The 20,226-nt window shown below is 47.6% G+C and overlaps 1 protein-coding gene across 6 annotated transcripts in view; it reads left to right on the forward strand.

Annotated features, from left to right (window-relative positions):
* LOC119437584 (bromodomain-containing protein 3) overlaps nt 1-20,226 on the forward strand; it is a 184,625-nt gene that overhangs the window by 59,109 nt on the left and 105,290 nt on the right. For all 6 annotated transcript variants that reach the window (XM_037704595.2, XM_037704596.2, XM_037704594.2 and 3 more), the window contains 5 exons: nt 12,702-12,953; nt 13,053-13,130; nt 14,376-14,477; nt 14,537-14,665; nt 14,731-14,928. In XM_037704595.2, the coding sequence (XP_037560523.1) occupies nt 12,702-12,953; nt 13,053-13,130; nt 14,376-14,477; nt 14,537-14,665; nt 14,731-14,928 (759 nt within the window). The remainder of the gene's footprint in view (nt 1-12,701; nt 12,954-13,052; nt 13,131-14,375; nt 14,478-14,536; nt 14,666-14,730; nt 14,929-20,226) is intronic.

Raw genomic sequence — 20,226 nt, forward strand, 5'->3', positions numbered from 1 at the left:
TCCTGAGCTTTTGCTCTACGGCGGTGTCGGAGGCGCCGCCGTGTGATTTGGCGCGCTGCTAAGAGCATTGTCGGTGCGCGGTATGTTCGAAATAAGCGTGTTCGAATTAATGAGATTCGACTGTAGCTAAATTAAAGAGTCAGAGGTGAACTCACTCAGGCACATGTAAGTAAAAAGCATTTATTTCTTGAAGAAAAAGTCTCTAATGTCCTTCTATCTCGGTAGACATAGCTCGCTGCGACTAGGTAAAATGGCGCAAACACAAAGAACGCGGCCCGAAGCACAGCAGCCACTCCCACCGATGGGCGGCCGCTGAAAAGGAGGAAAAGTACAAAAGCGCCACCGCTTCAAACTCTTCGCGCCCAGTGGCGGAGTCCGCGCCTCCGCACCAAAAGAGAACGGGAGAAAGCGCGTGACTGCGCGCTGTTCTCTTTCGCGGCCGTTGGTGGGGGCGGCGTTTATTCGTATCAACCGACGCAGGCCGGAAATCGATTCGTAACAACCGTTCTCTAGCACGTTGCAAAGTATTGGGGTTCGGCCGGGACCACAGAAAAATTCGTATCATCCGGAAATTCGTATTAGCCGTGATCGTATCATCGAGCTTTTACTGTACCATCAGCTTTTCCTGCCTTAGTTGCTCGTCTATCTCCTCCCACTTCAGCCTATTCCTGCCACCTTGCATGTTAATGTACCCTATGTCCGAATAACCTTGCCACTGGTGCTTACGTCTATTTCTTCTCCTACAGACTCTACGTTTCTTTAATCTTGGGGCCTCTCCCGGTCCGTCTTTATCTACACTCGTGGCCTCAGGGCTCTGGGTCCCCCCAAAAATGCCTGTAGGAGGGACGTGACGGCTACTGTACGAGCCGTGCCGTCATATCGGGGCAAGACGAGGGAGGAAGGCTTGCCTGATGATGGTTAACGGGCATTGAAGGAGTCGAGTCTGGTGCTGGCCGAGAGGGCGTTGGCAGAGAGTCACGCACCGTGCGTTCCACCTCTGGAAGAGGATGGTAGGCAGTGCCGTAGAAGTCTAGGACAGACTGCCGCAGCCCGTCATAGGGGCGCGGGCCAGGCGATGGAACGCCGAGGCGGAGCTGGAGATTAACTGGCAAGGCGTTAAATAGCACTTCGTACTTGAACTCCTGAAGCCAGATGGTATTCAGCTCCAGAGCAGCCTCGAATTGGGCGAACCGGACGCCGACGCAGCGGGACGAGAACGGCGGCAGTGGCGGGTGAAACTGTGGCTCTGGCCAGGTGGCCATGGCAGCGTGTCGCTCGGTGGAACGCGCATTCTCCCGGGTCACCAATGTAGAAGGGACGTGACGGCGGCTGTACGAGCCGTGCTGTCGTCCCTGATCAGAAGGGCGAAGGCGGCGAGCCGAGCAACGGGGCTGCGACGACCAGCGTGGCTGGCTTTTGGAACGACACTGCGCGTGCCGAGCTTGCGCCCCGAACACGCGCTACGCTTGTTTATTTTTCACTTCGACAGCCGGCGCCAGGGCACCGGCTGAGAGCGCTGACCAAAGCGCTCCGCGCTGCGGCGTTGGTGGGCGCTACAAGCCGTAGCTTGGTGCCCTATCCTACTACCTACCCTCCTGCCCGTGGCACCATTGTAGTGAATGCCATCCTGTGCAAGAGGGTGGGAGCCATACTCGTACACGTCCTGTACGTCCATTACGCCATACCCAAGTGGTTGGCTCAGACCCCTAATGACCCGGTTAGCCTCAACCACACTCCGTTCGATCCCGCTAGCCTGGTCCTGGACCTAGCCTTGCCCTGGACCTCTGGGATTGTGCATATGGTCACATGGGCACACTCGCAGAGGCTTCTTTGAGTTTACGCAACCCAACCTCTGTCTGTTTAGGTTCTGGCTCCTTCCCTTCAGCACATCGTTGAGACCGGCATGGATAACGACCAGACTTTCGTGCTCCATGTTGTCCGATACCGCCTTCTGAGCTTTTGCCTTTGCGTCAACCATGCATTTCCCTGACTGGGCCTCCACCCTCACCCGCCCGTCTGCCTTCACTTTTGTAAGGACGCCCTGCTCAACCCTCATTACGTTGGAGTCCCCCACTACCAGGACCCTTCGCTCCACACGTTCGCCTCTCGGCTGTGATTGCTGTCCTCCAGTTCGCGGTAGCTGGTTCACCCGCCGTACGCCACTGACACGCGACAACGGGCTCTCTGCTGCTCGTCTCGTCCCACCCGAAGCCTGCCGCGCTACCTCGCTGTAGCGTCGTCGAGCCCCCGTGTTTCCGCCTGCCCTCGCCCGCTGTTCTACGGCCCCTAGGTGTCCCTCGCTGCTCTCATAGCATGCCTCTGCCTGAGACTGCGCGCTGTCCCCGCCGTCAGCCTGTGCCATTAGCGCCTCCACCCGCTCTTCCAACACGGCCCGCTTTTCCCGCTCTTCTTGTAGCTTGCCAGTTATTCGCTCTACCAGGCGAATCTCGCCGATCCGAGTTTTGAGCTCTATCCTCCACTCTCGCTCCATTTTCAGCTCCCCTTTGAGCTCCTCCACACAAGCTGCCCATTCCCCTTCCATCCGCCTCATAGCCCCCTTAAATCCTTCACACAGCCTGCATGCGGAGCTGGCCTCCTCAGCATCGGGTACACTTACGAAATGCGTCTCGTCCAAATAACACGGTTTGCACTCCTCGCACTGCACCAGCTCGCCATCATCCCGCACTTTCCTTGCCTGCTACTCCATCGCCTGCCCGACCACCTAACGAGAAAGGTTGCCAAAATACCTGGACAAAAGCCCACGGTTAGCCTTACGGCAATCTCGCTATCCGGCTACCTCCGCTAGCTTCCCTTAACACGGTTTAAAACTGCCGCCCTACACTGCTTTCACAATGCAACACGACGGCGACAGCAAATTCGCACCCCCTACCGGCGGCTTCTTCGCGTTACCTGGAGCTAATCTCGAAGGCCACGCTTTTGTGCGCAGCAATCGGCAACAGCTTCATGAGCAGGAAATGCGTTGTGGTGGCCATGTTTTAAGTTCACCATCGCTGGCGGCTGTCGTCCGGGCGTCGCAACTCGTGAATCGAATGTCTGCGCACATGAGATATTGCAGATTTTGTGCCTGTGCGTGTAGATAAGAAACAAAAATAGTACGCACTAACTGTTCGGTGGGCAATGAGCGACTACAGCTTAAGCGGTCAGCCAATACAGCGGAGGGGGTTCAATGGGGGCTGGGTGGGGAAATCATCGGGACTACGTTTAAACCGCAATTACAGATTAAGCGGCTACGTATTAACGAGGTTTGACTGTTGGGAAACCACTTGTTTTGCTATTTGCAGTGCTTATTATTAGTATTATTATTATTAAGCTGAAAACGTTAAGGTGCCCCCCCCCCCCCCCAAATAATTTTGTCAGTGCAGATGCCGCGAAAGCTCGAACGTCGCTAGCCGAGTGTTGTCATCTTCGTATCGTTCAAAAGTTCAGCGTCCACGTGCCATTAGTTTGGAGACCTTAGTTGTGCCGATGCTGCTCCTCTCTGCTCCATCACAGGTTCATGTTCAAAGAGTTTTAAGCCCTGTTTCTAGGCCACATGCATTTAATGTCACCATTAGCGAAGACTTGCCCCTTCCTGCAGCATAGTTCGCGTGAAGTCGACGTCGGTTCCAGACCGCTGAGCACCATGACAGATTTGCGGCGAGGGTGCGGTTTTTCGCACACAAAAATGAATGCTTTGATGTAAGTAGCTGCCCGAAATGATTGCGCTACTTTGCCAAACGAATAAGACACTATTTAGGATGCCTGGCGAGTCTTGACATTCCACAAAAATGCCGCGCACATCCGGCAGCATGTTTTCATACAGGCTTGTGCCCTTGCACTCCGTAGGGCTGCACGAAAGCATCTGCAGTGAATGACACTCCTGCCAAATGAAAAAGCAGTGGCCTAAAAGTTTGCAGGCTCGCATGGAGACAATTTAGTTTGGGTCAACTGCATTCAAAACTTTGATGCCTATTTTCTCAAATGTGTGGTTTTTGTGCTGGCTGCCTGGCTTGTGGAAAGCATATCACAATGGTGGCAGGAGCGATTTTGATGCCGTTGGTTTTGTTGCATTCCATCTGTACATCAAGACAGTCTTCGGTTTTTTGTTTAATAGGAAGTTTAGCTCAGGGGCTCCTATTCGCCTATAGCGCAAGTCAGTAGCCAGTGTTGTGAATATCCGCACTATAAGCTGTACTGCACTATAACAAAAACATTTTTCAACGGCTGTACACGTGCAAACCATGTAGACCAAGCAGCCGTGCGTATCTGAGAATTGAAGCATGGGGCTCGGATGTTTGCATTCATTTAAATTTACAAACATCACTCAGTTTTCAGACCTGCTTGAGAAACGTATTTGCATGATTTTAACGCTCCCTGAATGTAACACTCACCCAGTTTTCATGGGCTTAAAGAAAATAAAAGTGCACCTGAATGAAATATGCACCTTATTTATAGACGAAAAATATAGTTTGGTCTCATGTTCGCAAACAGAAAAAAAAGAGAATTTTCACAGAAAAACTTTTTTTAAAATGAGCTTGCACAATGAAAGGTTGTCGTCGCCATTTGAGCTTTATTGACCACACAAACGGATGGTATTCTCGAGAAATCACTTTTTGGGGTACTACTTTCACAAGATCTTGCATGACTCTGCACCGGACTTGTCGAGATGTGTGGCGTTCCTGGCACTGTGCGCAGATAGCGAGCTTGGTGCCGCGCCAGAAACGCTGGTGGCTGTAGTCGCCGAGGCATCCGGTGCCGAGTCTCACGACATCTCGTGAAAGAGAGATCTCCGAAAATGGCCGAGCACAAGATGAAATCACAGCAGCCTTCGTGAAAACTTGCTCTGCTGCCATCGTGTGATGGTGATGCCGCCGTGTATGATGGTCAGCTGTTGTCAACGCCGCGAATGTGGTCTCGGTTTCGTATCCGATTGTAACGTGCAGGCAACTTTCTGACCCATTTTTTTTTCTGGAAAAAAAAATTGATTTGTTAGATTTGTGCAAATATGGGATTCCAAATTCTCCACGGCACCGTCACCAACTTTCCTTAAAATTTCGAACTGCATGCACTGATTACAAACCCTGTTTCTTTCATTAGAGTGTTGCCCACTGTTCGATTCCTCGTGCCATCTGAGCCCTCACTTTTGTTTTAGAGGTAGGGGGGTTCCTGTGCTTTCCAAGGGCTGTACAGCCACTGCGATGTGTTTCGTGACTCTGCAGTAAACCGCAACTTGGGTTGTCTCGCGGCGAGGTGCGCTGGTTAGGCCTAGCCGGCAACAGTGCCGGGTGGCATGCCGTCACGGAAAGCTCGCCCTTGATATGCTCATACCTGTAGATGATCACATAGAGATTTGTGAATTTCTTCCAAAAAGAGAATTTCTTCTTCACTGCACACTTTAGTATCAAGATGCTAGTATCAAGCGTGCTCTTTGAGAGTAAAAAAACTATTTAGTACGATACTACCCGAGCCGGAAAGTGTTAAGCCGTGTTTCACAAATTCAGTTTGGAGTGTTGGTTGTGCACAAGCGGCAATACTGTGCCAATTGCACCATTGTGATTAGGCCAGAACAACTTTGGCAGGCCGTATGAATAAAACTAAAGGTAGTGATATTCTTTTCTCTTTGCCACCAAAGCCGTCGAGCAAAGAGGTTTGGTGCCTCACTGTTAGTGGAGCGCAGTCAGATGGCTTGTACTGGCGCCACTACCGCTTAAACTCTTGTGTTCGGGACTTTAGTTGGTTGTTTTTGACTTGCCCCGGCGCCATGACAGTTGCTCTTGATCACGGTGCGCAGCCAAATCATCACGACCATCGCAAATCCTGATAATTGCATCTCTTGCATTCCTGTGCAGTGGGATCACCGTGATCTTTCTTTATTTCCTTAAAGCCCCCCCCCCCCCTGGGGGTATTACATAAGGGGTGGCATTACAACAATAGTTAAAACAATATTAAAGTGAGAAATCGTTGACACTTCCGTGAATGTACATGAACTGGTACAGTGATGTGGTAGGGAAGGCTGTTCCAGTCTAAAACTACGCGAGGAAAAAAAGACGACGAAAAAGTGACAGTGCGCACTTTGTGGCAAGTGACACTTAATGACTGGTGTCAAGTCATATTCATGCTAGGGGTGAAATGTATGGCGGGAGAGCGAGATGACTGTAAAAAAATCTGAAATAAAGATAGGCTGGCGATTAGATGGCGATACAAAAGTGGTCGTAAACCGGAGCCTGCTTTTAAGGATGATATGCTGATGTTGTAAGAATATTTTGGCACGTAAAACCCCAGAAAGAAGAAGTTGTAAGAATATGCAGAGTGAATGAACCTAGTAGCCGGATTCTGTACTGCTTCAAGGGCGTTAGTGAGGTAAATTTCATGCGGGCACCAGATGGCAGAAGCGTATTCAAGTTTAGGCCTGGTGAATGATTCGTATGCTAGTAGTTTTACGTGCGGAGGAGCGTTTTGTAAGTGGCGTTTAAAAAAACCTAGCTTTTTGTTAGCAGATGTTGTGACGCTATTCACATGCAAACACCAGTCAGGGTTGTCAGAAATAGTGATGCCTAGATATTTGAAGGAATTAGCTGGTTGAATAGGCTTGTTATATATACAGGCTTGTTATATATTACATAAGAGAATCTGAGGGGATTTCGATGGCGGGTTATTGACATAACTTTGCATTTAGAAGGATTTAGTAGCATTCGTCAGTCATCACACCAATTATGAATATTGTTTAGGTCGTTCTGAAGCAATATTTGGTAAGTTTGATGGTGTTTTGCGCATTATTGAAAACCTTAAACTTTCATCCTCAGCAGGTATAGATGATATAAACTCTAAACTGCTAAAAAATACAAAATATATTTTGTCTTATATTCTCTCAGTCACTTTCTACAGCTTCCATGCCTCACGACTGGAAGGTGGGGAAGGTCGTTCCCATCTACAAGTCTGGTAATAAGAACACACCGCTAAATTATCGACCAGTCTCTCTCACTAGCCTTCCGTGCAAAATCATGGAACATGTCATCTACTCCCTGATCATGAATCACTTGGACGCCAATCAATTTTTTCATTCGGCACAGCATGGGTTCCGTAAGGGCTTCTCTACCGAAACGCAACTAGCTTTGTTTCTACACGACTTGCATATAAACCTTGACTCTAACCAACAAACTGACGCTATTTTTCTGGACTATGAAAAGGCCTTTGACTAAGTTCCTCACCGCCACTTACTACTAAAACTTTCTTCTTTGAACTTGCACAGTGACGTACTCAAATGGCTCGAAGCATTCCTTACTGATCGCTACCAATTCGTTTCTATAAATGACAAATCATCCACTCTTCTCCCTGTAACTTCTGGTGTCCCGCAGGGATCAGTTCTCGATCCTCTTCTCTTTTTAATTTATATTAATGACTTACCCCTACATGTATCTTGCAAGATACAAGTTTTTGCTGATGACTGCATGATTTACCATCCAGTTTCTAATGCTACTGACGAAAACACCTTACAACAAAGTCTTAACAACGTGCAGTCTTGGAGTGAACAATGGTTAATGACTCTTAATCCCAACAAATGTAAGCATATATCTTTTACCCGCCGCCGTGACCCTTTCCTGTCCTCTTTTACAATAGTAAATGTTCCCATAGAATCAGTAGAATCATTTAAGTACTTGGGCGTAACACTTTCTCGTGATCTCAGTTGGGGTACGCATATTTCCAACATACTTTCATCAGCTAACAGAACTTTTGGCTTCATGAGACGACACTTGCGTGACGCCCCGCAGAACGTAAAACTCCTAGCTTTCAAATCCCTTATCAGACCGAAAGTTGAATACGCATCACCCATCTGGAATCCATATCAAGTCTATCTTGTTAACGCGCTCGAGTCCTTTCAAAACCGCGTCGTCAGATACCTCCATTCATCATACTCATATGACGTAAGCGTATCATCCTTAAGAGCAAAATCTTATCTCCAGCCCCTTGCACGTCGTCGCGCTACAGCCAGCCTTTGCCTCTTTCATAAGTTTCTTTACAGTTCCCTAATTCACGAGCCATATATCACACCACCCGCACGCATATCGCTACGAACTGGGCACCCATTACAAGTCTTACGGCCACGCTCCCATACAACTACCTTTTCTTCGTCTTTTTTTTCCCGCACAGCATCAGACTGGAACGCCCTTCCCCACCACGTGGCTGAAATCACTTGCCCGACATCGTTCTTCGAAAATGTGTCTTTGTTGGCTGAAAAATAATCAGCTTTTTTCACCGCGTCATTTTTCCCCCTTCCTTTTGTTTTTATGCACTTGCAAAATGCAGCTTTCTTGTAGTTTTCTGAATACCTGTGTTTCTGTTGCATCAACTGTACCCACCCCTTATGTAATACCCCTAGCAAAGGGGTCTTTAAGGAAATAAAACTGAACTGAAAAATGGCATGTTCCATGATTACGGAAACTTGGTGGTAGTTTAGTGGTGAGTCTCTGTTGGTACCGGAACGACCTTGGCCACTTACTGTGAAAGCGGCAAGAAGCAGAAAGATGTGAAAGGGGAATGTGTTGTGGGTCTGAAAAGGGGCGCTCACTGCAGAGGTCCTAGTGAGGCGATGCAGAATCTTGGTTTGAGCTAGTTGTCTAGAAACGTATTTGGTGTTCACTTCTTCACAACTTCTGTTCGAAAACAACATTGTACAAAAATGTCTTTGGGCTTCTCTTCAACACTTCTTCAATGCTGCAAAATGTATGGCTTTTTGACTGAGCCCACTAAATAATGTTCTGAATTAAAGTTTGCATGCTCTAGAATGCTTCAGAATTGTCTGCTGTTTGGTACTCCGGCAGCTTACATTATAAAGGGTCTACACTGTATAAACATTTGGCTGTTTATGAAGTTGTATCTAATATAGTTCAAAATAAAAAGTTCAAAAGTTCAAAGTTCAAAATGCCGAAAAGTATCCTAAAGGAAAGTAAAATCTATTTTATTGTTTTTCACAACTGTAAGTAACACTGCACATAATTTGTTTACATGTTTACAGAATGACGAGGAAATTGCGGTCACTGACCAAGTCAATGGTGAAAATAACAGACGTTTCGGGACCCGTATGGGTTCCTTGATCACACTAAAAGCGGGCAAGAGCCGCAAGTCATTTTTATGCCAAAATGTGACGTTGAGAACAGGTGTAGTTAGCAGGCAGATTTCCATCAGTCCTGTTGATACTGTTGTCCGAAGTTTGAATAAGATTCTTTTCCTTAGCTATTATAGCAGCGTTTTCCCAATCGATGCGGTGACTGCGATTGTCGACGTGTTCGGCAAGGGCGTTTGAAGCTTTTTTCTTGTTAGAGACGTCCCTTTGGTGCTCCTTTAATTTTCTTGTGAATTTGTCGGTTTCGCCGATGTAACTGCAGCGGCAGTCTGCGCATTGCACCTTGTAAAGAACACAGCGGTAATTCTTGCTTTCGAGCCGATCCTTTACATTAACAAGCTGATTTCTCGGCTTGTTGGATGGCATGTGTGCTATTCTAAGATCATATGTTGAGAATACGCGGCTAAGGGCTTCACTGACGCCAGGCACATATGGGACGCCAGCGCGTTTTGTGAACGACTTGCCTTGAGACGGCTTGGGATGGAGGACACGAGCTTCCATTTTGTTAATAAACTTCTTTGGGTACCCGTTCCTGGATAATTCGTGACGAATTGTCTTCAGTTTGTTCTTCAGTTCATCGTCACTTGAGCAGATGCGTGTGGCTCGCGTCTCGAGAGATGAGACGACGGATTGCTTGTGGCAAGCAGGGTGACATGAATTGAAGTTTAAGTACCGGCCGGTATGAGTCGCCTTCTTGTGCATGGCAAATGCGAGTCTCGTTCGAGGACGTCAAGGAAGGGGAGGCTGTTGTCACACTCCTATTCTGTAGTAAATTGTATGGCTGCTTCTGCTGAGTTGTGAAGACTCAGGAGGCGTGAAGCGTCCTGCCTTTGCACAATGCAAAAGCAGTCGTCTACGTAGCGGAGTCAGCGAGGGCCTTCTGTTCAATAACCTCCATGGTGCTTTTTTCACCATTGACTTGGTCAGTGACCGCAATTTCCTTGTCATCACGTTACCTGACCAGACGAACTTTCGTCGAACTCTTGACTATGTTTACAGAATCTTGCTGTGTGTTGTGCATCACTTAAGTCGTACCTACTTGAAATTCTGCGACAGTCGAGGCTGCGTAGGCATGCACCTGAGGAACGGAGTGGGTGACCGAACACGCAGCAATCCACACTGAACGTGAGGATGACTACTACTTTCGATTTCACAGGGAATATTTTCCTGGAACATTTCGTATGTATTGGTCGAAAAAAACCTGCAGACTTGCATTTCAAAACCTCGAGCAGAGCAGGTCGGCCGACAGTTTTAAGTTGCCTTCACGTAGCGAGCAAGCGCGAGGGGTGGCAGCGGAATCCTCCCACTGATCTAACACGCAAGAGGATGCCACTCAAAGATCTCGGGGCTAATAGACGGTTTTAGAATAGTGTTTGTTAGCTTACGTACGTTAAACGTAAGCACGTTTGCGGGGCCGTTACAGTACGCGTTCTTTCAAGACTTTCAGTTTACCATACGGGAACGTAAATGTAAGGAAGACGTTGTAAAACAGGGTGCTGTCTGGTGCCTCGCGCCAAACGTATCCAAGCCAAGACAATCCATTAGCAGCCATCCTGTTGTCGCTATGCGGATGTGAGACTCTCGTTAGGCCTACCGGCACCAGAATCGCCGAACGATCTCGATAAGTGGACGCGCTGTGCGATCATAACTGTTTCAGGTGAGTTTAGAGAAAGCGAAAGCCCATTTCAATAGTTACTGGCCCTGAACGTCAGTGAGAGCGTAGCCATCTGTGAATTCACCCTGCAGCGGGAGCCGTTAGTGCCGTCATTTTCAAGAACGCTATTTCTTAATGTCCGTGTACATTACGAACGTTAAAGTTGGCAAATAACGTACGTTATCAAAGTGCACGTAAACCAGAGCAACCCAATAATGCTCGGAGCATGCGCTGTGAGGACGACGGCATTTCTTTACGTACATAATGCGTTTACGTTTGGTTGCAAACGCTAAACTAATGACTGTAACATCATTGAAGGAGACAATGTGCAGTGGTACATCAGGTGTTATTAGGAATAACTTCGCCACGAAAGAAAGTGTAGTTAAGACTCAAACAGATAAGCCTGAGAGATCAAAATTTAGCATAGAAAGCCCTTACTGGAAGAAAGCAGCACTGTCCCTAATAACACGGCAGCAGGACCCGATGAAATCCCAATACAGTTAATCAAAAACCTCGGTCCAAAGAGCAAAGCACTGCTGACTAATGCCATAGAGCAAGTGATTAGAAGGAAGAAAATTCTGCTTGGATGGTGCCAAAGCACGATGAACCTCATCTACAAAGGCAAAGGTGATGAGAAAAACAAATTACAGTAACGTCTATCATATATAGAATGGCAGTGCAACCCATAAAATCGAGTTCTCAAAGTGGGTGGGAAAAAAACTATTTACTGGGAGAAGTACAGAATGGTCCGACGCTTGGAGGGTAATACATTGGTAAAGATCAGTGCATAGAGATTTCAGTAGCTCAGAATAGACCTTTATATATAGCATTTCTAGATATTAAGGGAGACCACATAGGCCCTCGGATGCGAACTTGCATTAAGATACGGTACATACTAGAGAAAAGTGCAGTTTCTGACTCATTTTCGAGACTTTAGAACTGCCACCTATCCCGTAAAATGAATGCAGAATGGCAACTGAAATTTCAGGTTATGTGTAGTGTGTCGCTTAATTTTTCGGCCTGATCCATATGCACAATCACAAACGTGGCAGCCACGAACAAAGTTGTCACAATTCAGCACGTCGCTTACGGCCCTAACTTGAGCGTTGTTCAGGTGATTCCGTGGCTTGATGAAAGTTTTGTCGACTCTGCACCAAACATTCCTGGTGAGGTAGTGTCCAGCGGGTGGTGGTTGGGTGGCATTAGAAAGCTGAAGCTCGTCCTTTTCTTCGCACCCTGTAGGTGACTACATGGAGATTGGTTGAGACCATGGGCTGGACTGATGGCAGCGCTAAGGTTTGTGGGCAATCGGCCAGCACCTACTGCGAACGCCTACCAAGTTTATATATGTGTGCCTACTGGTAGGAACGATGAAAGCTCGTGTGCGGACATAAAGCTCTGAACTGAATTTGTTAAACACAGGCTAAAAACAGAGGTGGCGATTTCTGCACATAGTGACTATGTGAATCGTGATGGGCGAAATGCTTCGAGGCTTCATCCGTATCGAAATTTTGAATAGGCATAACGTAGAACAAATTCTGCCAACTATTTTTCCACAAGGCCTTTTAATTTGTTTCTTTGGCCTGCCCGATGGTGTTGACAACTATTTACTTTCTACACACACTGTGCAAGCGTTGGCTGTGTTGCTGACAAGCAGGGGCTTCTCCCTAGCAACCCTTGCGGAGCACATGCCACGTGACATTCTGTGCTGCCTCGCTTGTGTGTGGGACAGTCGCATTATAACTTGTGTACACTGGTGTGCGTTGATGTGGAGATTATGGGAAGTGTCTGAAAAGATGGCATTATTTGCTCCAGGACTATGATGTGGTGGTCTCAACTGTACAATTTCTTCTATTGAGTGCAGTGTGACTAAAGGTTAGACGAAAATGGCTTTGCAGTGGTGCAGAGTGAGTGATGCTTGTGCAGGTGAAGAAAGGTGTGAAAAGAAAAGCGGACACGACAACTCCCCTGCCTCTGGAGCCCGGTGGCTATGCGCCCCCAGAGGCCAAAAGCTCCAAGGTGTCAACGCGGCGGGAGAGTGGGCGGCCTATCAAGAAGCCCAGCAAGGACCTGCCCGACACCCAGCAGCATAGCTCCAAGCCTAAGAAGGGCAAGCTCACTGAACAGATGAAGTACTGCAACAGCATCCTCAAGGAGTTGTTCGCCAAGAAGCATGCTGTGAGTATTGCATTGTTGCCCTCCCTCCCGCTCCCCTCGTTTTTAGTGTGTTGAGTGTGTGTTGTTGTTGTGTCATTCCATGATGGGTTCTAACCGGAGGTCTGCACGGGGGCATTGTTCTTGAAGGGGCCGAGCCTGAATGCGAGACGTCCACGCCGGGCGCAGCAGCCCAGGCCCGTGAGTTACCCTTCCGTTGTTGCTCTGCTGGGGTTGTGGCCCTCTTCTTCCCTCTGTCCTCTGTGCGCCCACCCGTGCAGACCTCTGGGGGGAAGAGAGAGGGCTTGTGGTTGCATGACGCTCAGGAACACGCAAGCGGTGAAGGATGGTTCGGCAGGAAGCTTCTGAATCAAACTGCTGACGTCAAGGCCATGACATCTGCGCTTTGACTTGTTGCGGCAACGTGCAAAGCACATTGAGCTGTGCAAAGAGTTCTGTGGCCTCAACCATCACTAAATTTCAGACTGATATCACCTGACTGGTCTAGAATACTGAGCAAAATACTGTGAATAAATTTTTTATACTGCTGGTATTGTAAAAATGAACAAGCTTGATTTATCTTTTGAAATAGGTTTTTTCAAAATGCCCAATTGGGACATTTCGTGGATTCCTTCATGTATGAGAAATTGGCCGGCAACTGTATTTGCACAGAAATGTGTTCCATGTTGTGATAACACTTGGGTTGTTGGCAACGGCATGACTGCTCTAAGTGACATGCAGGCAGTTTTCTTAGAATGGAAAGTGCATGCTAGAATTGAGAAAATATCCAATCTGTTGAGGGTACGTGGCGCTCTTTACATTTGGCTGGTTGAGTGTTCACAACTCCTTCCTTGGAGTCGCTGTTGGCGTTTTCAAACTTGTGGCAGATGTGCACATTGAAGCATGCTTTTGAAAGATGATGAGACTCAGACATGCCAGTAAATATTTATTTGCTTATAAAATCTACAGTCTATTTGCGTCCAATCCCATAGATTCTAATGGTATGGCGTAATGCCATGGAACGTATCGTATGCTGCCCGCTGGGTAATGGTCACTTTTTTTGGCACAACTGTGCTGCCTTGACTGATGTTGTGCCTTTTCGGAAAGTGCAGGTCTACTGATTGGTGTGGTGGGGACTGTACGGATAAGCATTGCAAATGCATGGTGGCAGCCTAGAACAGTAATCTTCGGCTATCTAACACTTCTGGTTGTAAGCATACTGGGCAATAACCCGCCTCTTTTAGTACAAGTGTGTGTCATTTGCAGTATAGCCTGCGAATTGGAATAACCATTGTCTCTGCACAGCCCTCCTTCCCACCCTAACTTGCATAGCCAAGACATGCGTCCCGTACCGCCTACGTGTTCCTGAGCACAAAGGCCCTTCTTTAAGTGATCTTATTTGAGAGCCTCTCTACAATGGCTGGTTCCCCCTCCCTTGCCCCCTAGGGCTATGCATGGCCCTTTTACAAGCCTGTGGATGCTGAGCTGCTCGGACTGCACGACTATCACGAGATCATCAAGCACCCTATGGATCTGGGCACTGTCAAGGTAGTCAGTCAGTCGGTTAGTCTGCCACACTTGCACCACAACGTGTCGCTTCTGTGCAGCAAAAGATGGACAACCGGGAGTACAAAAGCCCTGAGGAATTCGCTGGGGACGTGCGGTTAATATTCACCAACTGCTACAAGTACAACCCGCCTGACCACGAGGTGGTTGCCATGGCACGCAAGCTCCAGGTACCTCTTTTGTATTTGCACTGCTGTCGGACTGGTTTGCACAAAGGCCTATGTGCATGTTGCAGGATGTGTTCGAGATGAGGTATGCCAAGATGCCCGACGAGCCACCGCCAAGTGAGCCCCAGCCTGTGTCGCAGGCAGACCGGGTGGACTCTGAGAGCAGCTCCAGCTCACGGTCATCCTCAAGTGCCAGCTCATCTTCCAGCGACTCTGAGGACAGTGACGAAGAACGTGAACGGAAGCTGCAACAGCTTCAGGAGCAGGTGGGTTCGTCATCAGCACAGCAGGCATTTTAGTGTCATTCGTGAAACTGGGATATGAATGAGAGGTGCATGTTCGAGTTGGTCAACTATTGCGAATGTTACAAGTCAACTATCGTAAGTGGGGGCAGCCATTGGTCTGCATCAGAATGTTGTTTATGCCGAGCGTTGCTTAGAGCAGTAGCATACAGGTCGGTGTAACTGTGCGTGGAAACATAACAGTAGCATTGCTGGCCTATAAATTATCGAGACTTCCATGGTGCACAGCGATGACCTTTGAAGGGCAAGTTATACTGCAGCGTAATGCATGTGCGTGTCAGATTTCACAGTGGCATACAGCCAACTTCTGTACTCCAGTGACACAGTGCAGCCAGTACAACTGGCAGACAAGCACTCCAATGTCGGCAACTCGTGGATAGCTCCTCTATTTCTTACCAGCTGTGCTGGGCCGTGTCGGCCCTGGCATTCCTCGCATGGAGCTGGAAAGAATAGTCCAGTGGGAGGAGCGCCTGCCCGCAGGGGTGGCCCTCTGCACATGTGCAGCAGTTACAGTGCAGTCCACTTATGATACCACATATACCGATATATCGGTTATAACGATGAGTCTACATAAGAGTGTCAACTTATGCATTAGGGCCATGAGATAAAAAACCCTTACATAACGATATGTTATTCACCGCATATCGGATATAACGATCGAAATTTGGTTTTGGGCAGCGTTTTTCATGCAGAATAATCGTGAAATTTGCGTTCCTAAGTAGCCCTTAATCGAGACGGGGTGAAAGTTTGCCTACGCGAATTCATATCTGCCGCCATTACCGCGCAGCGCATCCGGCCCGCGCGCCGATTGCGAACAAAAGCCACGGAGAGCATTGCAAGTTGGGGCAGCGTGCACAAGATGGCTCCAGCTACTTCGCGTCCGCGTCGCCTATGGTCGTGCGAGCATCCACAGAGGAGGGAGAAGAAAGCGATAAGCGAGCAGCGCCTGCGCAGCCTAGGCTGCCTACACTCTCAGCAAGCGCAGAAATGTGCGGTGATATGAATCTTGCGGAAATATTCGTATCACCCGAAATTCGCATCGTCAAAACATACAAAATCAAGAAAAAATTTATTTTTACCAGAAAAGATTTCTAATAGTGGAACCCCATTGAATACCTTCTTCGCTGCTGCATTTTCCGGGCTGCTACGTCACGTTTATCGGTTCGGCCTAAATCCTACATTTACTTCCATGTGTATTAAGTTCCCCTTGATACGTCACCAATCTGCAATTTTCCTGCATCTTACGTTGCGTTTGAATGTGGTGGTCACGTAAATTTAGCGGTGCAGCCAGCTTGTACGTTGCAACAAGCGAGCGGCACGTTGCAACAAGCGAGCAACAAGCGAGCGGCACGTTACCGTTATGGCGCGGCCGTATCGCTTATTCTTATGTAAAGGTTATGTAAAAGCTTATTCGCTTTTACATACATGGTGTAGAAAATACCCGACTCATCCCATACTCAAGAATGTGATCTCAAGAATGTTTTCGCACGCCACTGAACGCCTGAGCATGTCGAATGCAGGGAGCGTTTAGGCCGTCGAGGCAACGGTCGTCGTTGTTGCAGTGGACCTCGTCTACTTTCTCGCTAAGCATCGGCTAGGCTGTGATGTGGTCTGGTCCGCTTGACGTGGGCACCAATGAGAGATTGCACAGCCACGCGACGTAGCCGGTTGCTTGGCGACTATGGATCCCGCTGTGCCGGTCGCTCCGCTGACTCGGCAGCCGCCGCTGTTTGTCATGCATTTGTATGATCCGCAGCAGCGCGGCAATGCGTTCGGAACAGCCAATTTTTTTCGTATTGTGAGCAGTGTATTTCAGCTGGGGAATGTTACGAATTCGTATCACACCGAAATTCATACCAGCCGGATCATATCACTGGGGTTTTACTGTAGTCAGTATTTGTAAGTGCCAATATTTTCCTAATACTTTGCGAATGTTTCCAAACATCAACTGCCCACAAATAAAAAAAAAATTGAGGCAAAGGTATGATAAATTATCACCCGCGTGGGCATAGTATAGCCTTTTGAGACCTTGCTATAGGGATTTGTTCAATATATTGGACACTAAGTAATGAGACAGTACTCCTATGCCAAGGCATTCATCCTCTTAAAACCCCGCTGTACATTATATGGATGGATGGATGCTATGAGCGTCCCTTTTGAAGCGGGGTGGTGGGTTGCGCTACCAAGCCCTTGTTATTACAGTATTTTGCCTAATGCCCTACCTACATTTTTGAGAAAACACCCACAAAGAATTCCCAGTATCAAACTTTTTGAACCATTACTGGGAACTCTGTTTCTGTGTGCCTCCATTCTTTGTGGTCTCCCTACTTTTCTGCCGCCAAACCTCCAATCTCTATAGAGGACATTTTTACTTTCCCCCTGCTATCCCTGAACCCAAGGGCTTCAAGGAGGCCAGAGGAAACTAGCAGCTGGGTAGATATCTTGACATTCCAATAAAACAAGTTCCATCGTTTCCCTAGCTTTACCGCAGCAAAGCACATGCATCTTCGTCCTTGGTGTACCTCACTTTATAACTACGCATTCTAAGGCACCCTGATCACATTTAGAAAAGTAAGGAGCTTCTGTTTGAGTTACCATAAATTGTTTCTTTCTTGATTTCATTTTTTTTCTTTGAGGTAGTTAGTCATAGCAGGTTTCTTTTCTATTGCTGCACCCATGAAATTGCCTCGGCCTCTCTCACTTTGCGTATGACGTTCTTTGTTGCTGACCATACCGGTCTCATACTTGCTGGTAAGCTTCCTAGTTCTTTTCCTCCACTGTGAGTCAATATTTTGCCTGTACAAATATCTGAACACTCTCTTTACTTTCTTCCATATTCCTCAGTTGCTCTTGAGTATCAATTTTACTCTGAGCATCCCTTACTTAAAACTTGTCCAGCCCATATCACCCTGCACAGCTTCATTAAGTCTTTTCGGGAGCGCCCAATGCGAGGGAGGCGTCCCACTGACCTTCGGTTGCCATCGAGTTTTGATTGCACCCCTGACTTCAAGCAAACAACCACATTTCAGAATGTAACTGTTAAGGTCCTCAATTATTACAGCAAATGATTGAGGACCTTAACCGTGAAAGTGTAAGAGTGGTGTTGAAGATTAATATTTAGAAAACAATGTTCAATAGCCTGGCAAGTGAACAAGAGTTAAGAATCGCCAGTCAGCCTCTAGAGTCTGTAAAGGAGTACGTTTATCTAGGTCAATTACTCACGGGGGACCCTGATCATGAGAAATTTACAGAAGAATAAAATTGGGTTGGAGTGCATACAGCGGGCATTGCCAAATCCTGACTGGGAGCTTACCACTGTTTCTTGAAAAGAAAAGTGCACAATCATTGCGTTCTACCGGTGCTAACATATGGGGCAGAAACTTGGAGGTTAACAAAGAAGCCCGAGAACAAGTTAAGGACCGCACGAAGAGCGATGGAGCGAAAAATGTTAGGCCTAACGTTAAGAGACAGGAAGAGAGCGGTGTGGATCAGAGAACAAACGGGGATAGCCAGTATTCTAGTTGACATTAAGCGGAAAAAATGGAGCTGGGCAGGCCATGTATTATGTAGGATGGATAACCGGTGGACCATTAGAGTTACAGAATGGATACCAAGAGAAGGGAAGTGCAGTCGAGGACGGCAGAAAACTACGTGCGGGGGATGAAGTTAGGATATTTGCAGGCGCAAGTTGGAATCGGCTAGCGCAAGACTGGTAATTGGAGACCACAGAGAGAGGCCTTCGTCCTGCAGTGCCCTGTATCAACACTGTCTGTTCACTGTTTTCAATGAATAGCATAAAACCGAATTTTTTACGCTAAATTTTAATCCTAAATTCTTACATTCTTGTCCACAGATAATCAGCCAGACGTTGCATATCACTTTGCTTGTTAGCAAGCAACACAGTGTCGTCTGCGTAAAATAAAACTGGGAGCTGCTGCTCAACTATTGTGCCAGCTTCTTTGTATGAGAGGTTACCGTATTTACTTGATTCTAACGCGCCTTCGATTGTAACGCGCACCCATTTTCCTTGACAAAAAAAAAAATATACTTTACAGTACCGCGCACCTCATGCCTTCAAACAGAAATATAACTTTCTCTCATTTGGAAAAACAAATTTACTCCCGATGCACTAAAGTTGCGATGAATAAAAAAAGTCGCAGTTTCGCCCGAAAGGCGAAGTAAGGATAGCAGTTTTATCGGCCGTATAAACTTGCAAACATTCGCTTACTAAATAAATTAACAAGCGCGGTGTCGCGCGCGCGCGCACAAGCAAACATGAACACATCTCGCTCGTTGACTGCGGAAACGAGCTGTCAAAACGCTGGAGTGACGAAACGCGGCAAGCGAATTGACCTTTGTGCTAGCATGCCTCTCACTTCAACGCGACCTATAAGCGGTGAAAACACAGTGCGTGGCGGACTTTCCCCGTCGCAGATCGCTTTCAAGATAGGGCCAAGGCGATTGTATCGCCGAAGTGGATCGTCGCACAATATGTCGTGCTTCAGTCCACTGAAACTCTTAACGCGTTTCTTTGCTGGCGAAAATCTTCAGTTTGCGCCGGTCCGGCACACAAGTTTCGGATTCTCCGAACGCTCGTGATGCGGCCTGATTTCCGTCCGTCTCCGCACATATGATCACTTTCCTTTTAAATGCAGCATCATGATGAACTCGGCACTTCATGCTGATAGAGCAGATGCAGAAAACGGGAACAAGACTAATGCCTAAGTACGTGTACTGTAGTACATGGAGGAAGCTACAGCAGCTAGGCTAGAGAGTAGCTAGACTCGACGCGCTAGCGAGGCGGCCATTTTGAAATGCCGATGGCTATATGATAACGGCGATTTAAGGTCGTATTCGATTCTACCGCGCACGCAATTTTTGGACCTGTTTTATAGGAATAAAAGTTTGCGTTTGATTGGAGAAAATACGGTAAACCCGATACTGATTCTTTCTAGACTGCAGGGGTGCAACAGCTGCGCCCATTGCGCCATATTGATACAATTTCGTATTTTTGCGCCGAGCTGCGCCAAAACAGTGATATATGTTGAAATTGCCCCACGCTGCGATAAAACGCCCGACCAGGCGCGAAATTTCTCGGTTACGCTACTTTTAGCCGGAAACAGATGCCGCATTGGCAAGCTGCAGCTTCGACATCGCAATCCAATCTAGTCCGATCCAGTAGCGCAGACGAGATCCAAACACCTGCCCAGAGAAGACGTTGGTAGGGTGAGTAACGTTGGTGTGTTTTGTGGTCGGCGCCGA

The sequence above is a fragment of the Dermacentor silvarum genome, chromosome 1, assembly GCF_013339745.2.
Source record: "Dermacentor silvarum isolate Dsil-2018 chromosome 1, BIME_Dsil_1.4, whole genome shotgun sequence".
Lineage (NCBI taxonomy): Eukaryota > Metazoa > Arthropoda > Arachnida > Ixodida > Ixodidae > Dermacentor > Dermacentor silvarum.